General features: G+C 45.3%; 1 protein-coding gene and 1 long non-coding RNA gene across 6 annotated transcripts in view; one reads left to right on the forward strand and one right to left on the reverse strand.

Annotated features, from left to right (window-relative positions):
- LOC136620915 (uncharacterized) overlaps positions 1–14,960 on the reverse strand; it is a 756,434-nt gene that overhangs the window by 94,455 nt on the left and 647,019 nt on the right. The window contains exon 9 of one of the 3 annotated variants that reach the window (XR_010791189.1): positions 8,635–8,762. The exons of the other annotated variants lie outside the window; for them this stretch is intronic. This is a non-coding gene — a long non-coding RNA (uncharacterized lncRNA). Of the gene's footprint in view, positions 1–8,634; positions 8,763–14,960 lie in introns of those variants that run through there. 3 annotated transcript variants of the gene reach the window in all.
- Positions 4,919–14,960, forward strand: part of BCL2L11 (BCL2 like 11) — a 29,840-nt gene continuing 19,798 nt past the window's right edge. The window contains exons 1-2 of one of the 3 annotated variants that reach the window (XM_066595990.1): positions 4,919–5,013; positions 8,301–8,694. In XM_066595990.1, coding sequence (XP_066452087.1) covers positions 8,316–8,694 — 379 coding nt within the window. In that variant the 5' untranslated portion in view covers positions 4,919–5,013; positions 8,301–8,315. Of the gene's footprint in view, positions 5,014–5,197; positions 5,334–6,601; positions 6,702–8,300; positions 8,695–14,960 lie in introns of those variants that run through there. The other 2 variants (XM_066595988.1, XM_066595989.1) reach the window with 2 other exon arrangements.

Here is a 14,960-nt window from a genome sequence, read left to right on the forward strand (position 1 = left end):
AAGATGTGCACACACCCTAAAGAGGTCTCCCGTGTCGTAGTGGAGGTTGTTCTTTTCTCAAGATCCTTTTGTATTGAAAAAGGCTATGAGCTTAGCACTAGAAAGGGCTATGTAGTTAAGATAAAAGGAAAAACTCACTTATGCGCTCCGTCAAACTTTATCAGTATATGTAGGGATCTTACGTGTTGAGGGCTGCCTGGACTCCTGGCACCCCTCAACTGCACCATCAACCTGTTTTAAATGTAATAAATTGACCTACAAGGAATACGCCTGCTCTATTGGAGTTTCTGCTCTCTTGGATATTAGGGGTGCCAGGAGTCCAGGCACCCCTCAACACGTAAGATCCCTACATATACTGATAAAGTTTGACGGAGCGCATAAGTGAGTTTTTCCTTTTATCTTAACTATATATCTTTTCCTCCTTAACACACTTGTTTGGAGTTGCTCGCTGCTGCTCTCCCTCTGGGATGTCCTAGGACCGCCAACTTTGACTTGAGAGGCTCACGTGGATCAACGAACTGACCGGTTCCTAACACGTAGGACCGGTTCAGTTGCAGTGAGTTTCCCTTCATACCAACTCTGTTTCTCTTATATTTCCATACACTATTGGAGTACCGCTTCTGACCCTCATTGCTCTAGAAAGGGCTATGGCTACATTCAGAGGTGCTGTCTCTTTGGCTTTGAATAGCATGTCTCCACTCAAGGGAGGCGAGGCCAGGAGTGGATGGGGCAAAGACTTTCTATGAGCATCTACACCACTGTACTTGCTAAGCAAATGACAAAATCTCATTTGAGCTTGAAGGGGTGAAACGTAGTTACATTGAAACATTTTCTTGCCACATTGGGTGGGGGTTAAGTACTTGGAACCCTCACAAATCAAAACCTTTGACATGTACCTTTTTTAGGCTGCTAATAAACTTGCATATTAACACATGTAATAGCGTTAAATTTCCGGCCTCAACTCTGGTTATAGGTGAAGCCCGGCAGTTATGAGGAAAATACTAACACTAGCGGCAGTGACTAGTACTCCTGTAATAGTCTTTAAAGGAGATGTCCCGCGCCGAAACGGGTTTTTTTTTTTTTAAACCCCCCCCCCCCCGTTCGGCGCGAGACAACCCCGATGCAGGGGTTAAAAAAACCACCCGCACAGCGCTTACCTGAATCCCGGCGGTCCGGCGTCTTCATACTCACCTGCTGAAGATGGCCGCCGGGATCCTCTGTCTTCGTGGACCGCAGCTCTTCTGTGCGGTCCACTGCCGATTCCAGCCTCCTGATTGGCTGGAATCGGCACGTGACGGGGCGGAGCTACACGGAGCCGCTCTCTGGCACGAGCGGCTCCATAGAAGACTGCTGAAGACCCGGACTGCGCAAGCGCGGCTAATTTGGCCATCGGAGGCCAAAAATTAGTCGGCACCATGGAGACGAGGACGCTAGCAACGGAGCAGGTAAGTAAAAAACTTTTTATAACTTCTGTATGGCTCATAATTAATGCACAATGTATATTACAAAGTGCATTATTATGGCCATACAGAAGTGTATAGACCCACTTGCTGCCTCGGGACAACCCCTTTGAGGGGTTTTGTCATTTAAAAATTCTATACTCCCCTATTCCTCCCCAGGCAGTCTACTTACCGCATCTCTTCCAGTCCCCCAGGTCACCTTACCTACAGCCGTCTGGATCCTCTTCTTATGAAGCGTGCATTCCTTGCATTCTACTTCTTGCAGGTCAGTGAAGGGTCACGTCCCTATGAAGTAGCTTTCACTGACTAGGAAGGAATGCTGATCTATTACAGACACAGCGCACATGTGCTGTCTCTGCAGTAGCTTGGCACTCCCTACTAAGCTGTAAAAGCTACGTCACTAGTGAGGTAGCATACATTGCTGGGCAGGAAGAAGAATGCCTGTGAAATGGACGCATCGTCACTGGAAGCAGAAGATCAGCCAGCTGGAAGTGAGGTGACCCGGGGGACTGCAGAAGACGGGAAAAGATCTGTGGGGAAAAGATTTAATTTTTTTTTTTTTTTTTTTTAAATTGACAAAACCCCTTTAAGACTAAGGCCTCTTTCACACAAGTGTATGTGCCTTTGTGAGCACCTCAGCACAATGTATTTGCACATTGAACAATGTACTTTTGTGCGCGTATCTGCATATTTTACTGTACTTTTTGCGCCCATAAGGGATGTTCATTTGCATGCAGCAAGCAGATACACAGATTTAAATAGTTAATTAGTCTTAATGTGAGTTTCTGATGTGTTTTTCCTGCGTAATTACTGTTGCACGCATCTTCTTGCGTATCGTGCGCCCTTGGTCCGAGGCTTTAATCCTGTAAATATAGGATAATCTAGCGGGAGCATGTCCGGTTATTGACGGTCAGGCACAACTGACTGGAGGCTACATAGCGTTCAATGAGTGCCCTGCAGAGAACGCAGGAGGTGATGGTGCAGTTTCCTGTATGGGACCTAACAATCGCGTTCCCCCGGCATGCCAGAGCTGTAGGGATTTAGCAGACTGCTGAGCAGCTCTAACGGTGACTACTGTCACACCGTGGGCTTATTCACACAAGCGATATTCTCAAGTGAGTTTTGTGTGATGCGATTCACACAAAACTTGCCCCAATATGAAATCCAGCATGTTCTATCTTTGTGTCGCAGCACTGACGCCAACCTAAACCGTCGCTACATCTACCCTATAATCTCAAAAAATGCTAATTATATATCAAAATGACATACCCATTCCTGTACTTTATTTTAACATAACTTTAAAGAGTTTCAAGAGTTTCTAATAAACTATATTCTTTTAGTCTATACCTGTGAAGGGCTTTTAAGAAAAATTTACATATAGACTTCCCGTCTCTGTGATAAAGACATACCCATTCCTGTACTTTATTTTAACATAACTTTAAAAATAGACAGCTATAAATATAAACATTTTTATACACATTACCCCTAAAAAATAAATAAAAATTTGAGAAAAATTTAGTGAAAAAGGGTTTAAAAAAAAAAAATAGCCCTAAATGTGACGAAAAAAAGAAATGCAGCAAAAATGATTTTGGCAAGACAGGAAAAAAAAAACTAGGGCCATAAAAACTGCTGCATGGGTAAAATCACTAAAAAGTATCTAGTCTATTAGAACTGAAACACCCTGGTCTTTAGTAAAATGTGCCAGACCGGAGGAGTAATGTGCATTACAAAAATGACACGAGGTACTGCACCACATTCTAAGACATTCTAAGCTTTTAATCTGCACATACATCTTTTTAAGGCAGTGGCTTAGCTGACTGACAGCCAGGTTCCTGAGCTCTAATTGCCAGTAGTGGAGATACCTCAGAGCCTGACAGTTTAAATAGACCGTCACATAGTTTAAGTCCTATCAGCTAATCTTATGGCTAAAAGTAGCTGACATGCGGAGTCCGGGTATGTACCGTGTTTCCTTGAAAATAAGACACTGCCTAATAAGTTTTGCCTCAAAAGAGGCAGTGTCTTATTTTCAGGGGGTGTCTAATAATACTCACCGCTGGCGATCCAGTCCTCGCGCTGGTGTCCGTCGCTGCTGCGTCCTCCTTCAAGCCGACAGAGCAGTTCTTCCTGGAAGCGGGGCTTGAATATCCCGCTTCCAGGAAGCTAATTGTATGATTGGCTGACGTGGCACTCGATTATCCAATGAGAGCTGGCCCTTGATTAACCAATCACAGCCATTCAATGACAGCATATTATTTATGCTGAATGGTGTAAAGGCAAAACCCAAAAACAATAGTGGAATTTCCATTAAGGGTTTTCATCCTCCCCCCCCCCCCCCCCCTCCTAAATAAAAAAAATAAATTAAAACCCCACATATATACCCCAGAGTGCTGTGACTAAAGTACAACTCGTCTCATAAAAAACAAGCCCTTGTAGGCGGCCAGTGAGTTATGGCTTGTCATGCAATGTTGAAAATCACTTGGTCCTAAAGGCAAAAATAGCTTGTCGCTAAAGGGTTAAATAACTTTGTGCTATGTGACATGACTGAAATAAGGATCCACATCCACAGAGATGGATCAGCACTCCCAGGGTTAATTTAATGTAAAAGCCATTCTTTATTCCTCAGTACAAAAGTTGCGACGTTTCGATCAATTGTCTGATCTTTATCAAGATTGTTGATCGAAACGTCGCAACTTTTGTACTGAGGAATAAAGAATGGCTTTTACATTAAATTAACCCAGGGAGTGCTGATCTATCTCTGTGGATGTGAAGCTGTAAATCCTTGGGTCCAGGATTCCTTTTCAGATCGTGCCCCTGTGGCCATATTGAGCCTTGTGATCTAGCTGGATGTGCTGTTACCTATTTTTCTCTTTCAGGACTGAAATAAGGAGGCAGAGGGGGATGTGGGCACCTGTACTGACCGCAGGTGGGGTTTAGGCTTGTCACCAGTGTCTGAAGCCTACAACTTACATGACAAGTGTCTAGTATGTCGTGACAAGTGGTCGTCCCCCCTTCTGTAAAGTTGTTACAATAATTGTGCCCCCTACTGTCCATGAGCCGACAAGGCTCAGAAATGAGTTGCAAGCGCCATCTGTGCCAGGCGATGAGCTGTCCCTATCAAGCACAGGCCAGCAGCTCCTTCCAGCTTAGTGCGCGCACTAAATGGAGTTGAACGTGCTGTGCCCCGTGCGGCCGCCAGGGGCGCTCTTCCCCCACACGTGCTCCACCTGGCGCTCTCCTGCTAGAACTTGTCCTGTACTGAACCCTACTGTGCGGAGCCAGACGGTGGCGGCGCTCACGTACTACATAAACTGCCCGGCGGTATCTCTTCCGCTCCTAACTCTCTCTAGTCGCGGTGAAAGTCGTCTCTCGTGTTTACTAAGCGCGTCACTCCGCCGCCCGCTTGTTGTGACTGGCAGCGTCTTTCACGATTCGTCATGAGGGGAGGTCACCCGGTCACTCCAGGTTACTGCTGCCCAGAGGGATCCGGCAGGGAAAGAGTGCCGGGAGGAGATCTGGCGCCAGCACCACGTGACCGGTCCGCACGAGTACAGGAGTGAGCCTCACGTCCTGTCGAGACTCTAGGAGGGGGGGATGTAAACAGTTGTGCGAGGCGGAGCCTGATGGGGAAAAGGGGGGATTTCCCAACAACCTTCTAACTATTGGCTTAATCATGTAGCAATTCCAAGAGTCGGCCAATGCGTTCGAGGGGGCGGGGTTACTGACGTCACAATGGTTAGCGAGCAGCCACTCTTGTTCAGGACAGTAGTACCCTGACAGACGCGCTGGAGAGGACGTGTGACTGGAGCTCAGAGCTGATTGCTGCACCGTGCACATTCCGGGCTCTTACTGCGGCCATGACTCCCGGGCTGTAATGTAAGTGGAGCCGGTGGTGTGTGTTGGCTAGTGTGCTGTGTGACCCCCGGCGTCAGGACACCGACTAGAGGACTATCACCGGGACGGCTCTCCCGCCACCATTGTCCCTCTGTGTCCGCAGGGCACCCGGCTGTGAATACCTCTGCCTGCTACAAGTGTTCACAGCGAGCTCGCTAGTCCGGCTGTGTACTGCTTCGTCCGTTACACGGTGTCGGCGGAGAGCAGCTCCCTCCCCCCGACCTCCTCCATAATACAGCCTATTGTGACGCACTTACTCCGAGTGTCCGCTGGCTGCCAGAAGCTGCTGCCTCAGCACTCCTGAGAACAATGCAGACTGACTGCGGCCCCTTGAGCCGGACGGCCTCTGCTCATCATTGCTGGCGGGACAAGCTGCACAAATGGCACTTTTACTCCACTGCTTTTCCTGCTCATCTCTCTGCGACTCCTGACAACTTTGTTATGTCCTGAAACAAGACGCAGGGATACATGGGAGCAGCTAGATATATAAAGGGAATCTGTCCCTTCTAATCCTCTGAACTAAGTTTATTGGGCTGGAAGTAGGGAAACCGCCAAATCCGGGGATGTGAGTGTTAAAGTGATCTTACACTTGTTTAAGGAGGCTAATACTCATCCGAGTCCTTCATGTACGGGATGTGATTGAGGGTTTCCTCGAACATATTTAGTCACTATCCAAATTTTTGTACTGATCAAAGCAGCGTCATATTAAGAATTGGCAAACTCCTCATTAGTTTAATAAGGGGCAAGTTAGGGTGGTGTCCATAATGACTGGTCTATTATAGACTTCTTTGTTCTTTTGTTCTACTTTTTGCAATAAAACCCCTGAGAGAGGGTTAAGTGCAGAAGGGCTCTGGAACAAGACCTAACTGCTCCACATTGTGTTCCCTGCTGCACCAAATAATTGGGCATACATGGCTGCTTAGGCTTCCATACTCCTTGAGTATCACCTAAATTAAGGGACTACTCCCACATAAGTGTTATACATGCCTCCCCATCGTTCCCCCTGTGTCTGCTCTGGACGCTTCTACTCAATGCATTGAGTGGTGTGCTAAGTTGTCCATCAGTTGTATTTTTACAGCCCTGATCAATGCTCTGAGCAGCGGTTTTCAGAGCTCACAATAGGGGAGGTAAGTATAACTCATCCCCCCCCCCCCCCCCCCCCCCTGCTCAGCAGGTAACCTACTGTCAGCCCATAAGCTTAGCTGATAGACCTAAAAGTAGGTGACAGTCTGTTTAGTATCCAGTAGATAGTCTTGTGCTCTCAGACATGACTTGACATGTTCAGGGAACATCCAACCATTACATGTCAGGGGATTTTCCTGAGCTATAGCATTAGATTGGTGGTCCTTGGTAATGGGAAATGCTGTTTTTGTCACTATATGCACACTTACAGTATGTTAACCTCTTGGTGACAATCTATTTTTTTGTCTTAGGGCCCAAGTGATTGTTATTGTTGCACTGCAAGAGCCATAACGCATTGACAACTATGAGTTTTTTGGGGGACAAGTTGTACTTTTTAATGGCCGCACTCTGGGGGACATGTGTTAGATAACGTATTACTTCTTTTTTTTTTTTTTTTTTAACACCCCAGATTGCACCATTGTTCTTGGGTTTTCTTTTCATGGTGTTCATCATTCAGTAAAAATAACAGGATTTTCTTATGTGGATCAGTACAATTACAGCGATACCAAGTTTATAGAGATTCTTTTAGCAATTTTATTCAACAAAAATGTTTTTAAAGAAAAAAACATTGAATCAGAATATTCACCTGTTAAGACCCAGAACATGTATTTTTCCAGCAGCAAAGCTCTGTGAAGTCTTGTTTTTTGCGGGAATTGGCCACTGTCATTATATAGTGTTATAGGCTGGATTTACAGGGATGCGTTGAGACCCCAATAGAAATGACAACTTTCCAAAAGCCCTTTAACTAGTGTGATTGTTGTTGGCCTTGGTGTAGTTTGTGAAGCGCAGTGAATGTCCTGTCAGTATATCTTGTGTTTGAGGACTGGATGTTTGGAACGTGTGCGCCGTCTTGTGCTTTTAGAAGAAGTTTACATTGGCCGTCAGTCTTGGTCCGGTGCCCGGCACTGATCGGGGGCTGTGATAATCGTGGAGGACTCTCACTTGTGGCAGGATCGTGTTAATACTGTACTTTCAGTGGCTTTGATGACTAAAAATGTGTAAGAAAAGTACAATTTAGTGTTTCAGGCTTGTCATTCTGTCCACCGCTAACCTAAAGGTGGAATCCCTGACTGCAGCGTAATTTGCAAATCCTGTAACCATGCTTATTTTCTGGTGTAAATAAGGGGATTAGTTGTGTAGTAAACGGGGAACAGTCTACCAGAGAAGTCAGTGAGTGTGATCTGGCAATTTAGGGGAGATCTAAGCTGCCTTTTAGAGAAGCCTGGATGGTCTTGAGCTGATACTCGTGCTTAATAATCTGTAGATCAGAATCCACCACCACCACCCGTTCTCATCATTGTCGGGGTATAATGTGGTGTTCGACAGATAAAGATGACTGGCAGTGTGATTACTGTGTACAGTGGCAGTGCTCATGTCTAATAAGACTGTAATCTTCAAGACATTACAAGTTTAGTAGGGACATTCTTGTAAGAGTTTGACGACCGGTTTATTAATTATTTAGTCAGCAGTTTTTTCCATCTAAAAGCGGACGGGTGCCATTGACTATAATGATCAGTTCAGAGATGGAGCCGTCTGGAACGCGAGGGATTCCCCTATTCTGCTCCCTGAATGGAGCAGGAAAGTGGAACCCCAGTGCAGATGTGAAGGCACCATTTCTCCTGTATACTTGCTTTCATCTTTGAGCTAGATTTACTGTTGGCTTGTGGACCAGATTTTGCAGTTGGATGTTTTTAAGATTGTATTTGCTCTTCCAAGTGTCATTAGTAAATGTTAGTGTATTTGACGTTTTTTATTTAAATTTTACAGAAATAAGAAGACCAAATGGCCAAACAACCACCATTGTTAAATCCGGGGTGCAGTGGAGGAGACCAGATCCAGCCTGCAAATAGACGCTCTCCACACAGACCCCTGAGAACAGGGGCTCCTACCTCCCTTGCTTGCCCTTTTCAAAGCCCCCATTCTGATGAGGGAGGGAGCTGCCCAGCCAGTACTCCTTGGGGTCCTAGTTCATCACCGTATAGCCCCAGTTCCTTTGCCAACAGATCCCCACTTTATACGGTAGTAAGAGGGTCTTCTCTTGTCTCCAAGACTTCAAGTGGATATTTTTCATTTGAAGTGAGTCCTCCTGTGCACTGCGATAAAGCCACTCAAACACCGAGCCTGCCGTGTCAAGCCTTTAACCACTATCTCTCAGTTATGGGTAAGTGTGATGGACGTCTTTACTCACAGCAAATACATTTTTGTGCTCAATGATTGGATGATATTCTCCTGGAAATTAAGTTGGGAGAGGCACAAATGATTCATATGAAGCAATTACACGCCTGTGCATATGACTGCAGGGATAGTTGAATGTTGGCACATAATCTATTTTTCTGTCACTGGTCTGACAATATAAAAGAGCTTTACAATGGTACTTTCTGCAAAGTGTCATGAGCTGGAGTCTTTGGGGGTCTGGTTGTAGACTCTATCCATCGTTATTTTGGCCTTATAGTCAGCATGGGCTTTCAGAGCCTGATACATAAAATTTCCAAAAACCTGCTTGATAGTACAAACTCTGTTTTGACTTGTGGGAGCTTAGGGTAGGTATTAAAGAGATGCTACTACATCCATTGGGTAGGATGCATTAGGTTTATTAAAGGGAATCATTAGGTTCATGCTTGCAGAGCCATGGCTATTCTAGCCTGTCCCCATTTGCATAAAGATTGACTTTTCTCCCTATACATAAGCAGGGAGAGAGCTGTCCGTCTTCATGCAGTAGGCGAGGAGAAGGCAGCGTGCCCCACTCCCATGACTCAGAGTTCAAACTTTTTAAAATGTGTTCTGAAAGACTGCAGCGTGTCTCTAGTAAAGCCAGAATCCTGCTGCACACTGATGAGGGGCAAACGCCCAAAAACTGCTTTCTGTGCATGCAGGCTGGCTCTGTTTTCAATTCCCGGTCATTGTTATAAGGCTTGTATAAAGAGTCTTAACATTTGACTTGAAGGAATGCTGCCTTCCAATAGGTTGGAGATAGAAAATGGGTGGAGCAAACCTGGTGTGTATGAGGCTCTGCAACCCGGTAGGATTTCCAGGGGCCAGAAGCCTCAAGGAGCAGAGTGTAGATTTGTGTGAAAATTAACTTCACTAGGAGGCGCCGCTGACCAGATAAAGCCACCAACTGGTGGAAAAAATGGAGCAAATAGAGAAACCATACCGGTAGCCCTGCACTGCGCTCCAATGAATTTCAACAGGCAGTTCTTTTTATTGTGTGAATTAAAGCCAGCAGATACGCGTTTCGGGTAGGCCACTTCATCAGTCAAGCTGGGTTAGACATAACTCTTGGGGCTGGAGAATAAACCCAAAAGGAGAAGTGGTCTTGAGCTGGTGTTCCCTGGTAGGCTCGCAGCGCCTTCTGGTAACACCATTGTTTTTGGTTTTATTCTCTAGCCCCAAGAGTTATTTCTAACCCACCTTGACTGATGAAGGGGCCTACTACGAAACGAGTATCTGCTGGTTTTAATTGGCGCAATAAAAAGAGAAGTTGGATAAATCTTATCCAACTGCCTGTTGAAATTCATTGGAGAGCAACACCGGGCTACCAGCATTGGCGTCCAACTGGTGGCATTGTGGAGGTTATTGTTCCATTTCCCTTATTTGCATATTGCCCAGAGGAGCATGAATGGCCTTTAAGTCTCCTCACTCACCCGTCTAGGTGCTCTCCCTAAGGAGAAAAGATAGCATTTCTGACCCACAATAAAACACAGGCGTCCTGGGTTTATACTGCCCCCTCCTCCCTGAAAATTAGGTGTGTACCATTGAGTGGAGTTGGTACAGACCTGTTATTCAATGTTAAAGAAGGTTCTGATTTTTGGGCTTTGTACTAGTGAAGGTAGATATCTTCCTTGTACTGTATTATGTGACACAGTGACCATGACTGAGGTGTATTTGAAGGTCAAGTAATCAACAGTTGAATATTGAGCTTTCTTGGTATCTCTAGGGAAAATACCCAATCTGTTAGTTATTAAGCGTGACTCCTGCAGCCGTGACGTTTCTTTTCTTGCTATATTTAGTTTAAACAGAAACGCCCTTAATTTAGGGAAAAAGTAATATGGATATGTCAAGAATAGGCAGAACGTAGATGGTATATAGCATCTTACATAAAGTGTACATTTTTGCTGTTTGTTGAACTCCCACGAGCTCCATTTATATTTTTTAAAGGAAGCATGGAGAGCCAACACCCAAAAAAGCAATAAAACTTTCATATCGGGAAATCTGATATTCAGTACAACGCACGTTTAATGCGTACCACAGTTTATATACAACTTTGCAGAACTGAATAGTACAGATGTACATAAACTTTGTAATACATCTTATTAGAAAAGAATACCTTTTTTTTCCCAGTTATTGACCGCCTTCCCTGTTCCCTAAACTGTTCACTAAGGCCAGGCTCACGTGAGTCAGTACAGCGTATTCGGTGTGTGGGTCTTGCATGCATAATACTCTTTACCAATCTGCCATAGGTGGCCATGTTGCGCTCACAATGAAATACATGCAAGAAAAATAACAGCATGTTCTATCTTGGCACGTATTGTGTACATAAACGCCAAGATAGTACATGGCAGGCAGTATGCAATGTCATTGCGTACAGGCTGTATGCCACGTATGTATATCTCGCATGCTGCCAGATATGCTCATGAGAGCCCGGCCCTACTGTCAGTTTGATATAACTCGTAGCCAGAGAGAGGGGAATCTTGAGCTTCAGAGATGATTACATACTGCCCACAACACCTACAGCGAGCTCCTGGAGGAAGATGGATGCACAAACGTCCTTGGCTCTAGTAAATGTTTTATCTCGCTCCAGTGCTGGATTCTTACATTGATCAATACTGCTGTACAATGTCTTCCACGCTGTGGCTTCTGAGGGTTTGCTATAGAAAGTTTGGAGGAGCAAGGTCTCCTGTGTATAGTCTCCTCTTCTCCATAGACTTCTATAGTCAGCATCTAATCTGATAACTAAAGCTGAAGAGCTGCTGTCTATGGATACGCATCTTATCAAAAAATTCAGTGAGTGAAGGGCTCAAAAAACTGGAGGTGATAATTAGAGAAACAGATTTTTGTCTAATATGATTACAAAGTTCATCTTTTTCTATACTGTTTATGTAAAGTGTGTGCAATGGGTGATACAGTTTAAGTTTAAATTGTCATGAACCTTTAAAATAATTTAAGCTTATCTAATAACTAACTTTTTCAATCTTGTCACTATTTGCAACTAGCCTTGCCTCCGTGGTGTGCCAAAAGCCTGTAATACCAGAGAATACAAGCCTGACAGTCATCCCAGCGATAATCACTCCTGTGCTTTCTGACAGAACTGAGGGTCTCTTAGTGAAGGGAGCAGGCCAGAACGATTTTCGGTCTGCCTCCGTTCACTGTAAATGGGCTGTTGTTCAGACTGATTGGTTTTTTTTTTTTTTTTGTTTGCCTGCAGAAACTGAACGATGAATGAGCTATGGTTTGTCATTCAGTTGCCGCGGGCTTTTACAATGAACAATTATTTAGTTTCCTGAGATCCATTGCGAATCTGAATAATGATCGGCTCATGTGAAAGGACCCTAAGTGCTGCTTTTGTCTGCTTCCCCCTCCCCAAATTCTCCTGCAAACAATCTCCATAAGCTTTGGCTCTTAGTGCTCTAAAACTGTCAAGTGGGCCGATCTTCTCCGATACTATCAATCAGTGACTTTGGGTTTCCTCCACCCATTGGCAGTGAGCCGAGAACACCCACTTGATAGATTCACATTGCTGAAACGAAGAGGTTAAGCGGTGGCTGCAGACCAGCTGCACTACGGTCAGTGAGTTGGTGTAACCTGCTCTGCTGACCGCAGAGCTCCACTGTAGTGTTTGGTGCAGCCGTGCGTTGATCTGTACAACAGGCATGTTAAAACTCAAACTCTGTATTGTACACTAACTTGTCTTAGAATAAAGACCTAATTTACAAAAAGTTAACAGCCAGCGAGTATCTGGATGGTGCAAGTATTTAGACTGAGGCATACAGGGGAAAATGATGCCTTTCCTGTTTTTGTAAGTTTATGCGTCCCCAAATGTCTCCTAACTTGTCTTTATCATTTACATTTCATTGCATTCACTTTGTGGATAAGTTTCTCTCATGCCCCCAAAATGTGAGCGGGCCATATTAGTGAGGAGGGGCATTGGGCTGGTTCCAGCTGCTGGCAGCTACTCATAGAGATTTATTACATGTGGTATTCCTTTCCCAGCAGCTGTGAGCGCAGTCCCTGAATGTGTCCGCCTGGGCTTGTCATGCGCACGTGCAGCTTCTGTTGTGCACTGACACCAGCCAAATGTACTTGGATGGACGGACTTGAATTTCTCTACTACGCACTTGGCATATTTTGAAGGGGTCATTTATGGTCCGTCCTGTAGCAAGTGGTGCTTGTGGAAGTTGTACCGTAGCTTAGAGACCGGAAAAGAACTTTTTTTTTTTTTTTTTTCATCTCCAAATATTCTAGGACTGATGTTAGAATAGCAGCATCTGCTGTTTTTAGTGTGCTCAACCATTCGTAGAGAAATAAAAGGTAATCCCTGCGACCATAGGGCCTTCGTTTCTGGGCAGAAACAAATAGTGCCGGGCGGGGTATTATTGTACCTTGACGCCACCGGAAATGGTGGCTATGGACCAGGGTAAGGCTGTTTGACAGCCAGGTGACGCCCCCGGTTTCTGATTGGCTGCAGGCCTGCCCCCCGCTTTCTCCTGCTCACAGGTCCTGGCAATCAGCACTGGTGGCATTGAGCACTCCGGTTTTCTGAGGAGTGGGTCGCGCAGATATGTGCCTGCAGCGGCCACGGAAGTGAGTGTCCCGATGCCATCTCTCCTCCCGCGGTCACTGTAATGTGGAGAAAAATTGCTTTTACTTCCGGTATTTGCATCTTTGTCTGCAACAGAGGTTTTGGCGCAGATGTAAAACTGCCCTAATTGTTTCAAGGTGGTGTCACATGTTCAAACTTCTCTCTCTGCTTCACTTTGTACGGACGGGGAGGGATCCCTGGTGTGGTGAGCGGCCACTTCTGAAGCTGGCTCAGAACAGGTTTGAGACTCTGTCCTTGTGCATCTACAAAGCCAGAGGCTTGAAAGTGGATTCCTATCTCTATCAAATATGACTGAGGTGTGAATACCAGTCCTTATGCCATGGCCACCGATGGTGAGGATTACTGCAATGGCTAAACCGGCTATTCATCATATTCTTAACCCAACATTTCATCAGTATATTATATTTGAAAAACATTGCTTATAGTTAAATCCAGCCCATGATTATAAACATTTTTGCATTTACACATATTAAAGTTTGTCCCCTGATACTTCAGGACCTAGAATAGCGCCACCTGCTGTCTGTATTGAAGAGCCTTTCTATGTCCTGTCCACCTCAGAAAAAGGGGTAGTTGCACATGGGGACAAGCAACTTCAGACGCAGCCAGCTCACCACACCAGGATCCCTATGCATAGAGGGAGAAAGAAGCAAGACAGTGTGACTATCTTGGAATGTTTATTGGTGGGGACGCCCGTGTGTGTGTTAGCTACTAATTGAAAGGTATCGAAGTAATGAGGAAATAAATGGGAATTAAAGGGGTTTTCCAAGCTGTTTTGGCTGTCAGTACCAGGGTCGGAGGGGAAGCTGCTGCTCCGATCCCTATGTAGTGGCTGCTGCTCTGAATTGCAGTAGGATCCCAGCCTGCCTTTATGAGCAGTGGCCACTAAATCAGAGCTGGAGCAGCAGCTTCCGCTCCAGCACTGACAGGTGCTGCCTGGAAAACCCCTTTAAGTCCCATGAATTATGTAGAAAGTATCGAACACGGGTGCCATCAGTCATTAAACACTGGTTTAATTAATAGAAATAAGCAACAAATGCTTTGATGTAATTTAACCTGTGTGCTCGCTCGCTAGTAGCAACACAGAAAGTCCTTTTCGAAAGCCTCAGATTGATTTTCACTATCAGCCACTTAACCACGACTTTAATTTCCTGAGCGTCTGCTCTTCACGCTCTCCGGGGCATTGTAGCAGCGAGGATACAACTGTTCTCAAGCTGGGATAGGACTGCATTTCATATCTGGATGTCGGAGCCAAAACTTTCTTCTGGGCGTGCGAGTGAGGAGTTTATTGGGTTGGGAAGGAGGGTTTCCTCGCTCGGCTGCGCTCGTGCACCAGGGGTTTTCTTTGCTTTCCTTTCCTTGCATGTGATTTGCTTTCTCAGCTTTCAGAACGTTTCAGTATTTGTCACAAGAGTTGAGCTGAATGAATGTTGGCTGTAATAGAGAAGCACATGATGCTGGAGCCTTGTTTAACCCCGGACTGGTCAGTGTATTACAGGCCAGCATCGGCCAACTCACTATGGCCTTTGGTCCAGCTGTAAAAGAAGGCTGAGAGCGGGCCAAGTCTAGTCTTGACTCATTCTCTTGATCTTTACATCCGTAACTAAGCC

This window comes from Eleutherodactylus coqui, chromosome 3 (assembly GCF_035609145.1).
Source record: "Eleutherodactylus coqui strain aEleCoq1 chromosome 3, aEleCoq1.hap1, whole genome shotgun sequence".
Classification (NCBI taxonomy): Eukaryota; Metazoa; Chordata; class Amphibia; order Anura; family Eleutherodactylidae; genus Eleutherodactylus; species Eleutherodactylus coqui.